The sequence below is a fragment of the Patella vulgata genome, chromosome 6 (assembly GCF_932274485.2).
Source record: "Patella vulgata chromosome 6, xgPatVulg1.2, whole genome shotgun sequence".
NCBI classification, from domain to species: domain Eukaryota; kingdom Metazoa; phylum Mollusca; class Gastropoda; family Patellidae; genus Patella; species Patella vulgata.
In genome coordinates this window covers 29,370,267-29,384,554 of record NC_065884.2, presented here as the reverse complement: position 1 = coordinate 29,384,554, position 14,288 = coordinate 29,370,267, and the positions used below count along the sequence as shown (strand labels likewise).

The window sequence follows — 14,288 nt, the reverse complement described above, 5'->3', positions numbered from 1 at the left end:
ATTTTTTAAGTTTTAAGTTATTTGTGGAGTAAAAGTTTTACAAAATGGCAGATACTGGGCAGAATAGGACAACCAATGAAAGACCATTCCATAAAGCTTGGATAAACTCTTGTTATCAACAGACATTACTACCAGGTGCACCATGGCATAAGGTAAGTTTCATTATGGTAATGGTGTTGAGTTGAAAGCTGGAGAGAATAATTTAGTGCATGAAGTTTTAATATCTCACTTCCCACCTTCAACATTGTTTATAGATAATACATCTTATGAGATGGTTGTGGGGACTCAAAAATTCTGGCAACTGCTTCTAGCTGATGTACATGTCTTTTTATAGGAAAGTCGCATTACTTTGAAAATATTGTATGAATATACAAGTACCTTATGATTACTGAATGTTTACTTTGAAAATAATCGTGCAACCTCAATACAAGTCACCCAGTAGTTTTCTCTTTCTAGAGCAATTGATATCACTATTTATTTACTTGGGAAGTTCACATGGCTAATAATATTTGCAGATATAACCTGGATTAGAATGCTTAGATTTTTTTTATCTATTTTGAATATTTCAGCTTGAAGCCAAACTGGCCACAGAACTTGCTACCCGTGTAGAAAAACAGTTTGATCATCCCGAAAGAAGAGAAATGTTATTAGATTTACTAGGAAATGAATTTCTTCAAGAATTCTTGCCAAATGTACAAAGAAATCCACATTTATTGGTGAGTTACATTTGAAAGTATATATTTATAATTAGACTATAGGTCTATAGCTAACCGTCTGCATACTTCTTAATCCTAAAAGTACTACAATATATTCACCTGTTGACTGAAATATATATAGAGCTTGTTCTCTAACAACAAACTGATATTTGATTTGATGTAACAATTGATATGTACGAAGGCCCATTAGTGCCAAACAAAAAAAAAATTAATCCTTTTGATGAACGAGTTAGTATCTTGTTTGAATGAATCAGTAGCTTGTTTGAACGAATTGGTATCTTGTTTGAATGAATTAATTATCTCATTTGAACGAATTAATTATCTCGTTTGAACGAATTAGTATCTCGTTTGAACGGATTAGTATCTCGTTTGAACGAATTAGTTATCTCATTTGAATGAATTAATTATCTCGTTTAAACGAGTTAGTATCTCGTTTAAACGAGTTAGTATCTCATTGAACGAATTAATTATCTCGTTTGGAATTAATTATCGATTGTACAGGGACAGCGTGGAAGGGACATGCAGAAATTGTGATACTAACAGGTGTTTTAAGTAAAGAAAATGTCATTTAATACATTAAGTTCTTTACTATTTCTAGCGTTATTGTCAGTAGAAGGAACTACATTTATGAGAAGGAGAATTAGTATAGAATATGTTGGATGTTATCCATGTTTTAAAAGCCGAATATGTTTATTAGCCACAACATCGTAGTGAAGTCATTGTTTTATTACATGTATATGCTTAAACAGGCATTATGCAAGAGCTACATGTAAACATGTAGGTCTTTCTTTAGGCCTTAAATGTTATATAAACTATTCATTAGACATTTATTAAAATATTTAAGTAGATTAGAACGGTTCGGCCATTTAATGATTAAATTGAAAAATGGTAAAGCAAGGCTATGCCTTGAACAACCAGTACGGTGGTTACATTCCGTGCACACATCTTGTCAAACCTTCAAAGGCTGATATCGTCGCTCAGAATAAAGTAATTTAATGTAAATTTCAATATATTCATTTTGCATTATCTATTTTTGAACTATTATAGCAAGAACGACCAGCTCTATCTAAATCTTACATTATGTATCTTTAATATTGTAAAGACGTAGATTTGAAACGCACCCAATTAAGAAATAATTATGCCTTAGCTGAATTTTCCCAAGCTCAGTGAACAGAACTACAGGGTTTGCATATTAATTGAACTTTGCAGTAAAGGATTATCCCAGAGTAAATTTATACCTAGTGTTGACTGCGTTGCAATACAATGAATGGAAGAGGATTTGTGTGAGTTTCTAAGATAGAGGGGTGGGGGGAGGGTAGAAGAAACAACTAATTTGCGACGCCTACTTTAATGGCATGAGTCTTGCTAGAAAAGTCTGTAGTCCTCGGATGACACGAAAAACTGTGGATGACACGAAAAAAACGTGGAATGCAGTAGCAGTATGCAAAACGAACAAGCATAGTAATTGTGCCGAAACATTGCCCACATTGCACGTCTCATCCCTCCCACTAGGGTCTCATGTGCCAAAGCGACGCTGATGTTGGCCGACTTGCTCGAGAAAACAGGAGACCTGAAGCCGAGAGCTGCAGAGGGGACAGATGGCTCAAGGTGAACCAAGAGGGAAAGGCCCCCGTATCTGCTTTCAGTTTCACTGATAATCAAACGTAGGGCGGTCAAAACATCCGTTCCTCACTTGAGCCAGCGTTCCCCTCTGCAACCCTCGGCTTCAAGTCCTCTGTCCTATCGAGGAAGTCGGCCAACAGCAGTGGCAGTACTATTCTTGCTTCGTTTTGCATGCAGCATGAGGAAATTAGTTATTTGTTTTAACACTCCTACCCCCACCCCTCTATCTTAGAAACTCACCCAAATCCTCTTTCAAGGCAATCAACACTGGAAATAAGTTCATCTGGCATAAATAACATTAATCCTTAATATGTAAACATCGCTGACAAGCAATCTTATACCTGTAGTGCTGTTCACTGAGCTAGTGAAAATTCAGCGAAGGCACAATTTTCCATTTTATTTCTTAATTCGGTGCATTTTCAAATCCACGTCCTTACAATATCATACATATACCTATCGTAATGCCTGTTTAAGCATATATATGTCATAAAACAATGGCTTCACTACAGTGTTGTGGCTAACATTAAACAAATTGAATAATTTCCAAGGTATTCTATTCTAATTCCCCTTTTCACAAGTATATATAGTTCCTTCTACTGATGCTAACGCTAGAAATAGTAAAGAACCTACGCATATTAAATCATATTATCTTTGAAACACAATTTCTGCATGTCCCTTCCATGCTTCTGTACAATCGAAATATTAATTCGTTCAAACTAGATAATTAAGTCGTTCAAAGGAGATACTAATTCATTAAAACGAGATAATTAATTCGTTCAAACAAGATACCAACTCGTTTCAACGAGATACCAACTTGTTTAAACGAGATACCAACTCGTTCAAACGAGATACCAACTCATTCAAATGAGATAATTAATTTGTTCAAACAAAATACTAACTTGTTCAAAGGAGATAATTAATTCGTTCAAACGAGATACTAACTCGTTCAAACAAGATAATTAATTCGTTCAAACAAGATACTAACTCGTTCAAATTAGATAATTAATTTGTTCAAACGAGATACTAACTCGTTCAAACGAGATATTTAATTCATTCAAACCAGATAATTAATTCGTTCAAACCAGATAATTAATTTGTTCAAACGTGATACTAGTAATTCGTTCAAATGAGATACTGACTCATTCAAACAGATTAATATTTATTTTTTGTTTGGCACTAATGGGCCTTCGTAGATATGGCTTTTCTTATACAAAATGCTATTTAATATTTTGCTGTAAAAATTTATTTTCTGTTTTAGGAACCACCTAATCTGAATTTTGATAGTCGCCAGTTGTTATTTGTTGAAGCTCAAGGTTGGTTAAATAGTCAGATGTATAAAACTGTCCGAGAACTAGGATACCAGAATATGTTGAATGGCAACTCCTCAAGGTGTGTATACAGTATATGATTTAAAGACTAGTTTCAGACATCTCTGTAAAAATGGATGTCTTAGATCAACTTGTTATTATTAAAGTTATTAACTTTACATCATGACCTTTCCATGGAACTTAAATTTGATGACATGTGACATGTCGATGCAAGTTATTTTTATATGTATTATGCCGTCGCCCCTGTCCGTCAGTACACAATTTGTTTGTGGACACTCTACAGGTCACAGTTTTTATCCGATTTTGAAGAAACTTGAAAAATATAGGTTTATCTCCGAAAGATCTCGATTCCTTTCGATATTGGCATGTATCAGACCATGACTTCATGGATTATGTCCCCTGATTGTACGAAAAATCGCGTTTTTAGCTTGTGGACACTCTAGAGGTCACAATTATTATTTAATTTAAAACAAACCCTTACACCATATTTTTGGTTGAGTTTGAATTTCGTGAAAATAAGACCAAAACTGCCTGGCAAAATGACTGCCCCTCGTACGCAAATAGTGTAAAAATATGGTATATCAAGGTTGTGGACCCTCTAGAAGCCACAATTTTTATCCAATTTTGATGAAACTTTAAATTTAAGCATATATCACAAAGATCTTGGTTCTTTTTGATAATTGCGCATAACTGAACGTAACTTCCTGGATTATGGCCTCTAATTGTTCAAAAAAAATCGCAGTTTTAGCTTGTGGATTCTCTAGAGGTCACAATTTTTATCCGATTTTGATGAAACTTAAAAAATATGTCTTTATATCCCAAAGATCTCAGTCCCTTTTGATTTTTGCGCATTTCAGACCATAACTTCCTGGATTATGGATTATGGCCCCAGATTGTACGAAAAAATCGCTTTTGTTTTTATCTTGTTCTCTATCCATCTCTTGCAAAATGTGGGTATATCTTGCCTGGCAGCCGCTGGTTTTCTGATCATAGCAATGAATAGCATTAGTCATAGTTTGTTCACAGTTTTTTGACAGTATGGTTATTAAAATGTATAACATTAAGTTTCACAGAATATTTTAGGGAAGAGACTGAAAGCTCTCAACAATCCCACTGAACTGTTTTTTGATAGAATTCATTATTTTATTTGTAAGGGAGGATCCACCATCTGATTTTACTGAATTTCTACAACATACATTTGGTGTATTTAATGATGGTCTAGATAGAGAGTTATATATACAGGAGAGAGAATTAACAGTACGTAAAATAAAGCATTAATTAAAAATATGTCTTTTTGAAGCCTATTTTTGTTCCTTTCTTAAGGCTACAGTTGACTGATTTTTAGATTTATTCACAGTGATAATATTCCTGAGAGGAAGAAGCCTTCAGATTATTAATGATTACCAACGATCTCATAGTCTTCTGATGTTTGTGTTCAAGTTTTGATTATGTACACAGTTATTGCCCTTTATCAATCTGATTACTCTTTTTGTGCTCTAATAGACATTGCAAAAAAGAAACACATATCAAACCAAGTGAATGGATCCGGGGGCCAGCCGTAAGCGTCCACTGCGCTGTACAGCCCCGGGCCTGTTATGGTACAGGCTTCACTAAAAATGATATACAAAAAAGACTAACAGAAATAATGCGACCAATCTTGACAGAGGTCGTCTCTTAAATGGCGATAGTCTGCTAGTTGATGTCAGGTGTTAGAACGTCAAACAATTTCAACAAGAGGGTAAAGTTATCATCTTAATGAATGTAACAAACTTTATAGACTTCTCATTATGGCGGAAACGATACGCTGTGCCACGATATGGGTGCATCACCATACACGCCTTTACTGTTTGAAATAAAGAAAAAATACATAGTGTTTCAAAGTTATATTGTTTATTAATAGTTAAAATAAAATTAATATTTAACCAATATTATTGGCACTTTTTTACCCAAATTGAATCAAAATACACAATTAAGTATGCAGTCATGCAGACAATCAAGTCAAGTCAAACGAAAGTCAGGTAGGCCTACACATACATGAATACAATCCGGTATACCGTAATTTGGTATGACATATTTTGCAGACTGAAATTTCTTTATTGACTTCCCGTTTATGTAGGTAACACTAACAGAAAAACCCAAATTGTCCCACACTTTTGATCGGTAAGATGCAGGTAGTTTTAAGATCTCCACTTCACCCAGTGGACATAATAATTGTCAAAAGAAAAATTCCTGCCGGAAGTTAAACAGAAATTTCAACACACTTTTCGTAAGGGCTACAGGCATCATGAAGACAAAATCAGGTTAATATGCGATTTTAATTGGTGTAAAATTGATGGCTTCTGGTTTTGTCCAATGGAAAATATTGTTTTGTCAAGTTTCTGGGTCGTAGTTTGCATGAGATTAGTAGGTCATTCTAGATGGTCGGGACATATTATTATTCTACCGGGATTTTGCCTTACACTGAACTGATAGGTAATTTCTATATGTCCTATCTCCTAATTTATTGAATAAATATCGCGATACAATGTGAAATACACCATGAACCTCAAATTAAAAATAAAAATCGTTATCAATTTTCTTGTACAAAAATATCATTCATCGTTTTTATGGAAAAAATTGCGGTTCACCAGTGAATCGTTTGGGCCCTACTTCTCATACAATTTTAGCTGCTGTTGTGGGCATACTTTTTGCTTCGTTTCAACATACCTTTTTTACGTGAATTTATAGATATCTCAGTGAACTATGACATCACTTTAAAATAGTCACAAAATGATTTTAAATTTACTGAATAATTACAGGAAAAGAGAAAAAAAGAGATTGTAAATCGTAAAAAGAATACAGATTATATATATATACCTAAACCCAGTCGTTATAAACCAGCTACTTCATCTTCTACACAATCTATTACTTCAGCTAAACCTTCATCTAGTCAAATTAAAGGTATGTCTAAAATAGTAAATATATTCAGTATGACTCCACTTACTGTCTGAACCATCAGAAATTCGAAACAATGGTTATGTGTTTGAAATCACTTCCGATTAAATAAAATACAGTGTACAATCAGTGTACAGTGTATTTTTGAAACAGGTTTCAAAGTGTGTTGGTTCTGTTTTGCAAGATCCAAAGTAAATGTACGGTGCTAAGACCACCTATAGATAAGTTTTAAATGTTCCTACTATAAATTAGAACAGGTTCCGCTTTAGTTTTTATACTTTACGCTGACATTTATTGCTTTAAATCTTCTTTTTGCTAAAATGGAAAATTTCACCTTTTGACCTCTGTTGTCATAGAAAACAAAGGTGAATTTAGCAAGTTTATATTTTTATTGAAAGGATGATTACTTTAGATCATTTTCAGCTTATTTTCATAATACAAGAATGGTTGCGCATTTACTTTCAGTGCAAATGAACTCATCTGACCCCGAATATCTGGAAGACCCCCCAACGACGGACTGATTACCACTCGGGTATCATATTCTACGCAAAATTTTACTTTAGAAAAGTTGGGTCTGGTTTTGTGCCCATTTGATGGACACCCCTGCGCACTGAGCCTCTGGTCTAATTTATCATCTGATTGTTATTTATCAGTGAGATAAAGATGGTTATTTGATTTCAATAATTTATGTTAATTTCTTCTAGAGTTTTGCCCCTTGTTCACTTTGTTGTACCTTGAAAACAAGTTATCATCCGATCTGTATGAAATTTATATACATCATTTAAATTAGTGAAATGAAGAAGCCTATTGAATTTCAGCAATTTTCATTAATTAATTTTGCGGTTATGACCCTTGTTTCAGTTATCTTCGGATCTATATTAGATTTATATACACCATTTAGATTAGTAAAACGAAAAAGCATATTGAATTACATCAATTTCTGTTAATAACGTCTAGAGTTATGGCCCTTGTTTCACTTTGTTGAACCTTGTGAATGCTCTAATGACAAAAGTTGTCATCCAATCTGTATGAAATTTATACACATCATATGAATTAGTGAAATGAAGAATCCTATTGAATTTCAGCAATTCTGTTAATTATGTCTAGAGTTATGGCCCTTGTTTCAGTTCGTTGAACCTTGTGAATGCTCGAACAACAAAAGTTATTATCTGAACTGTATGAAATTTATATGCATAATTTAAATTAATGAAACAAAGAAGGTATCACTAACTCATCTGGCAACCCAACTGTTGTCTGCCATCTTATTGTGTGCTAGCTTGACTGAGGGAGCAGTTGTTGTATCTTGATCAAATACTTAGCCAGTTTGGGGAACAGTGAGGAGTGTCAACATACAAAAGACTCTGCAATTAAATGGCAGAAAAAGAAGTTGACGGATAATAATTAAGAAATACTTAGGCCTCAATATGTATGGTAAATGGACAGTAAGTAATGAAAAATACATTCTGAAAAATGGACCCTTATTCAATGAAGCAAGGAGACAGCTATGACCTCCATCAGTTTATTTATAGCTTAAGGTATCACACCTATGGCATCCAACATCAGTTTATTTATAGCTTAAGGTATATTTAGCTGCTGTGGGTGTAAAATAACTGATCAAAAATTTCATTTTAGCCATGGTACATAAAGTCGTGGGAGATCCTCCTCCTTTGTGGGGGAAACAAAGTGATGCAGTTGGTGATTCTGTTCTTGCTATTTTACAACATGATCCCAGAAAGTTTGACCATGTAGCAGGCCGTCTTCATGGTCGCCAGTTACCAGGACAACTACGTTCCTACATGTGGACTGATATTTTGTTGAAAATGGATCGTAAAAAAATCAAAGATGTGTGAGTAGTTTAACACAAAAGCCTATTCCATTCACATGGAAAATTTTAAAATATGGACTGATAAATTGTGGTTGATTACATATTTTAAAATGTTCTTTTATTATGTCATTATGGTCTGTCATTAAGTTATCTTTTTATACTTTTGATCCTAGGCTTGTATGTAACAAGGAAAACAGTCGCTTGACTAATGTTGTAAATTGTCTCCTGGCCTGCTACCAACTGTTAAAGACCCTGATGTGCAAGCAACTTATGGGAATAATGATAACCATTTGTTAGTCCTTAAATGACCTACTTTACTAACATAATAGTCAGATCCTACGCTTATAGAACACCATGAAACTTTCTAAATGTTGCTTTGTGAATTTTGATATAGGAATGCAGAGAAGTTTGTACGTGAAAGATTTGGGCGAGCTGTTTCAAGAGGATTATCTGAACTAAGTATCAGAAGAGCTACACAGTCACCTATAAATGGTTTAATAGAAAATGCAGTCATAGAGGTAACAGGGCTGGTGCCATTACATCACCAATGTAATTAATTACATTATTGTCCCTCGCCTTTCGAAGAAAGCAGGGTACTATTAAAATGCGTCTGTCTCTCTGTCTCTCTCGCTCTCTCTCTCTCTCTCTCTCTCTATCGGTCCCTCCGTCTGTCACACTTTTTGGGACACAATAACTCTCCTTCTAATTGATCTAGAATGTCCAAATTTGGTGTTGGTGTTTATTAGGTCACTGCCTTAAGGGAGTACGAAGATGAGCATTTTCTGCTTAGGGTAAGCAGAGATGAGCAATTTCATTGGTTCGATAATGAGCATTTTCTGCTCAGGGTAAGTGGAGCGATAAGCAATTTGATTGGTCGAGACTTTGGAACACAATAATTCTCATTTCTAATTGAGCTAGAATGTTCACACTTGGCGTAGGTGTTTATTAGGTGAATGCCTTGATGGAGTTCAAAGATGGAAATTTTCTGCTTAGGGTAAGCAGAGATAAACAATTTGATTGGTTGATGCTTTGGAACACCACGATAATGTTAGTTCTAAATAAGTGTGAGTGAGGACATATGGTGTATAGTTTTATCACATCAATACCTTGACTATGTTCGATAATGAGCATTTTCTGCTCAGGGTAAGCAGAGCGATAAGCAATTTGATTGGTTGATACCTTGGAACACAATAACTCTTCTTCTAATTGAGGTAGAATGTTCAAACTTGGTGTAGGGGTTCATTAGGTGAATGCCTTGATGGAGTTCGATGATAAACATTTTCTGCTTTGGGAGACGATAACTTTGGTTTTAATTAAGTGAGAGTGACGAAACTCTGAGTATAGATTCATTATATCATTACCTTGACTAAGTTCGATGATGAGAATTTTCTCCTTAGGCTAAGGAGTGGTAAGCAATTTAATTGGTCAAGACTTTGGAACATAACATTTCTGCTTTTTTTAAATTAAAGATGGGTTCCCAGCATGTTCCTGAAGTAACGACTGCGAGTTTCACAACATCTAGCCATTGCTTGTTTACTTCACAATTCCCGAACTTATAGCTATGTTATCTACAGACACGTGAGCAGTAGCGTCCAATCAGAAGTTGTGACATCGCGACCTCCACGGAAATCTTGACATTGAATGAACCTTGAACTTTGCAACTCGATTATCACTTGTAGACATTTTAGACTTGGTATTCAGGACGATCGATGAATCTGATAGGCTCACAAGTTGGGCTTGTACCCAATCGAAATTAGTGCCGCAATATGCAGGGTATTACGTGAAGGCCTTGATAAGATGTACGTAGTTAAAGCGAGATCAAGCCTTCTATTGAAGATGGGTTCCCAGAAAAGTATTTATTGGGTGGTTATTTTCCAATAAAAGTATGGTAATTTTGGTATATATGGAAAGAAGAGATATCCAATCTTACTAGAAAAATACTGGATTCCCCGAAAAACACTCATGAAGCAAAAATGTAAGGGTTCCCCTAATCAACAGCCCGACGATTAGGAATTTCTGCATGCGTGATGTCAAAGGTCACACTCGAACATTGAGCGCTTGATGTACAAGTTGATAAAATTTATGAAGTGTTAGACGTACAACAATTTCTGAGATAAAAATGACGGAAAAAGACGTGGGTAGTGGATAATCCGATAATTTAATTAGGATTCGATATTTGTAATAAATAGTAAGCGATTAAAGACTACATCATCTTATGTATGCAATGAATTCTCCTCTGACTTCCAAGAGAGGTAAGTCACGTGATGTAAACATGACCTGGTTTGATCAAATTTTTATAGCAGGACATTCCTTCGCAATTAAATGTTTGAGAAGGATTTGAAGCAAAGTTATGACAAATTAATTAGTTTGAATATGTTTTTAGTCCATATATACCATTAAATCACCCATCTTTAAGGTAGAAGGTTTAAACTTGAATTACTTGATGTAGATGTTCATTAGGTGAATGTCTTCACTGAGTTCAATAATTAACATTTCGAGCTAAAGCTAAGCAGAGCTAAGAAATTACATTGGTCGATGTTTTGGGACAAGATAACTTTGATATATCTGATAGAGAGTGATGAAGCTGAGTGTATAGTTGATAATCAGTTTGATTGCTTGATACTTTGGAAAAAAAATAAATGTGCGATTAATTAATATGTGACATCTATTTATTTTGGGATTTTAGCAGGGGACATCAGCCTCACTGTTGGCTTGTCATTACCATTACTTTTAAATGTAATCATACGAATTACTTTCTCATTTTTAGCAAATAAAAATAATTTACTAAAAACTTAGTAAGATTGCAACATTGTAATTTCATAAAGTATATTTTTCTAACAACTTGAATTTGTATATTATATGTTTATGTAATGTAGCCATGAAAGCCCCAACATAAGTGAATAAATGTTGAATAAGAGCTTTAAGGTCATTCACAATCAAATGTACTTTTTAAAAAAAAATTTTGGTACAACAAATTTTCAAGTTGCTCAATTCTAACTTGATTTCACACTGCCATATTTATATTTCTTAGACAAATATAGTTGTATTAATTATATATACTTAAGGTTTCTAATCAAGTCAATCTCCTTTTTAGATTTTAGTTTTATTTTAGACTTATTTATATTGACTAAAAAAAACTATATTTTATTGTAGGGTGCCCCACCATAAAAAAATATCTTCAAATATATCCAAATATTTCGACAATTATGCCACAATATTTATATATACATATATATACATAACAAGCCTTAACTTAGTTTCTCACATTTATAGTCACTAAATAAATGGTCTTGTTGTATTTAACAAGTTATAACATCAATAAAAAACATAGACTGAAAAGGTAAACAAAGAACGGCCATTACCTCCGGCCATTTTTTAGTGTAAAAAAGGTTACATGCCCTTGGTTTGAAATTAGTCCTGCTAAATCAGTATACCGACTGTTCTCCCACTGATTAAGAGTCCTGGATATTCAAGACTATTTTCTATGAAACATAACAGAAAGCTAGAACAAAAAATAGAATTCTGAAACACGCACTTTGGGCAACTCAATGATTGTTTAAAGAACCTTGTAAAAGTAAAATGAAAATACTAGTAGTATCCTGTTCTTGCCTAACCAGAGGGTTTCAGGGATATTAATTGTACTAAATCAAAAGATGCCGCTCCAAGGGGTATGCTTAATAATACAGTAAATTAAACAACAAAAAGAATGTAATTTTCTAAAGCTGCTGTAACAACCAAAAAGCTAAACAATAGATTTTTTACGACTTTAATAGTTGATAGATGTGTAGAAAACTTCATGTGAGGTGGCTATTTATAGCCTAAAATACCCCGATTATTCTCCTACTCCTACTCCGTGTCTAGTGTGTAATCATTTAGCAACTTGACATTTGATAATGAACATTTAATAGAGCAAATTTTGACTGTGTTTTGCACCCTATTTATTTACATGTATTGTGTTTATTAACAGACATACACTAAAACTACTAGTATGGTTGCTTTTAAGAGTGGAAATCATATGAAAGAGACAGCAAGAGTATTGAATATATTGTATGTTTATGATCGGAGTTATGAGCCTTACCTTATTTATTGGCTATTTCCACTTCAAATAGCTTTCCGTGGTAAATCTGACACTGTTTCTGATAGAAGTAAGTATCTGATTGGTTGTGTAAGATCACTCATGGTCTTATTCGGGTGAAAAATAAAAAGTGTTTTTATATATCCACTATATTTATAACAATATATTGAATATATGGGTTTGGCAGTTTACATGTGAAGACGACAAAAATTAATAAACAAGAATTATGTTGGCTTAATATTTTGAAATGAAAATTGAATTGTATAGACCTCAGTGTATAGAGCTTACCTTCTCACCGACTAAAATACCATATCTGATCTACACAGTTCAGTGTATTATTTAATATTAGTTATGTTCTGATTTCTTTAGAAAATAAGAAAAATATCAACATCTATTTACAATCTAACCTGTATGGGAAGGACAATTGTGACAACATAAGGCATGGCTTTGCTTGATTTTAGTTTTATATCTTATATAATTGCATCATATTAAACAGGCATTATGCAAGAGCTAAATCTTCCTATTGCAGTTCTTTCTTTGGGCCTGAATTGTTATATAAACTATTAATTAGACATTTATTAACATGACAAGACCATAATCAACTCTCGATGCCATCTGATAGGTCCAATTTTCCACAGCTTTGAATCCAATCTGCGGTTCAACGACTTTTGATGATTAACAGTAAACTGAATAATCGAGACTTAGTTTATTATCGTAACAACTGTAACAATGACAATCAAGGCTACAATGTTATGAATTTGAGGATTTCTCAAATAAGTAATTTGACTGAAATTTTCAGCATATCCCCTTTAAATTATCTATTTTTTTAAACTATTATAGCGAAAACTGTCAGCTCGTTATCTAATCTTCCATAATGCCACTTTAATTTGTTTTTTATTTTAGCTGAACATGCTATGGATCTATCAATGTACTTAGATTTATTGAATACAAACTGTTTTCCATCCTGGCCACAAGTATTTGCTATAGCAGAACAAGTGATGACCACATTACAAAGATCTGATCCTGAACTATACAATCATCTACGTGATATTTCCAAAATAAATGTCCAGTTTAATCCTAAGGTTAGACTAAAGGATCTAAATGCTTTTTTTTTTATATGCCTACATTTTCATGTGGATGTATATTGTTGTTGTCCCTGTTTGTTCACATTTTGTTGTTGTACACTCTACAGGTCACAATTTTTTATTCCATTTTGACAAAACTTGAAATATATGTTTATATCCCTATCACAAAGATCTCAGTTTCTTTCGATATTGGCGTGTATTGGACCTTAACTTAGGTGGATTATGCCTTGTGATTGTAAGAAAAATCGCATTTTTAGCTTGTGATCACAACCTATATCTGATTTTAATAAAACTAAAAAAGTATGTTTATAACCCACTGATCATGGTTTCTTTTGATATTGGCGCATATCGGACCATAACTTTTGTGTGAAAATTCACGTTTTTAGCTTGTGGACCCTCTAGAAGTCACACTTTTTATCCGATTTTGATGAAACTTAAAATATATGTTTATATCCCAAAGTTCTCGGTTCCTTTAGAGGTCACAATTTTTATCCGATTTTGATGAAACTTAATAAAATGTATGTTTATATCCCAAAGTTCTTGGTTCTTTTAGATATTAGAGCATATCGGAATAGTAACTTCATGTTTAAAATCACATTTTTAGCTTGTGGACCCTCAAGAGGTCACAATTTTTATTTGATTTAAAAAACATTCATACATCACCATTACATCATAATTACGGTTTAGTTTGAATTTTGTGAA

The 14,288-nt window shown here is 33.6% G+C and overlaps 1 protein-coding gene across 1 annotated transcript in view; it reads left to right on the top strand.

Annotated features, from left to right (window-relative positions):
- The first annotated feature begins 11 nt into the window (after nt 1-11).
- Nucleotides 12-14,288, top strand: part of LOC126825727 (uncharacterized) — a 45,578-nt gene continuing 31,301 nt past the window's right edge. The window contains exons 1-9 of the mRNA XM_050555495.2: nt 12-152; nt 570-716; nt 3,598-3,728; nt 4,822-4,924; nt 6,466-6,607; nt 8,234-8,447; nt 8,821-8,944; nt 12,394-12,571; nt 13,405-13,583. Coding sequence (XP_050411452.1) covers nt 45-152; nt 570-716; nt 3,598-3,728; nt 4,822-4,924; nt 6,466-6,607; nt 8,234-8,447; nt 8,821-8,944; nt 12,394-12,571; nt 13,405-13,583 — 1,326 coding nt within the window. The 5' untranslated portion in view covers nt 12-44. The remainder of the gene's footprint in view (nt 153-569; nt 717-3,597; nt 3,729-4,821; nt 4,925-6,465; nt 6,608-8,233; nt 8,448-8,820; nt 8,945-12,393; nt 12,572-13,404; nt 13,584-14,288) is intronic.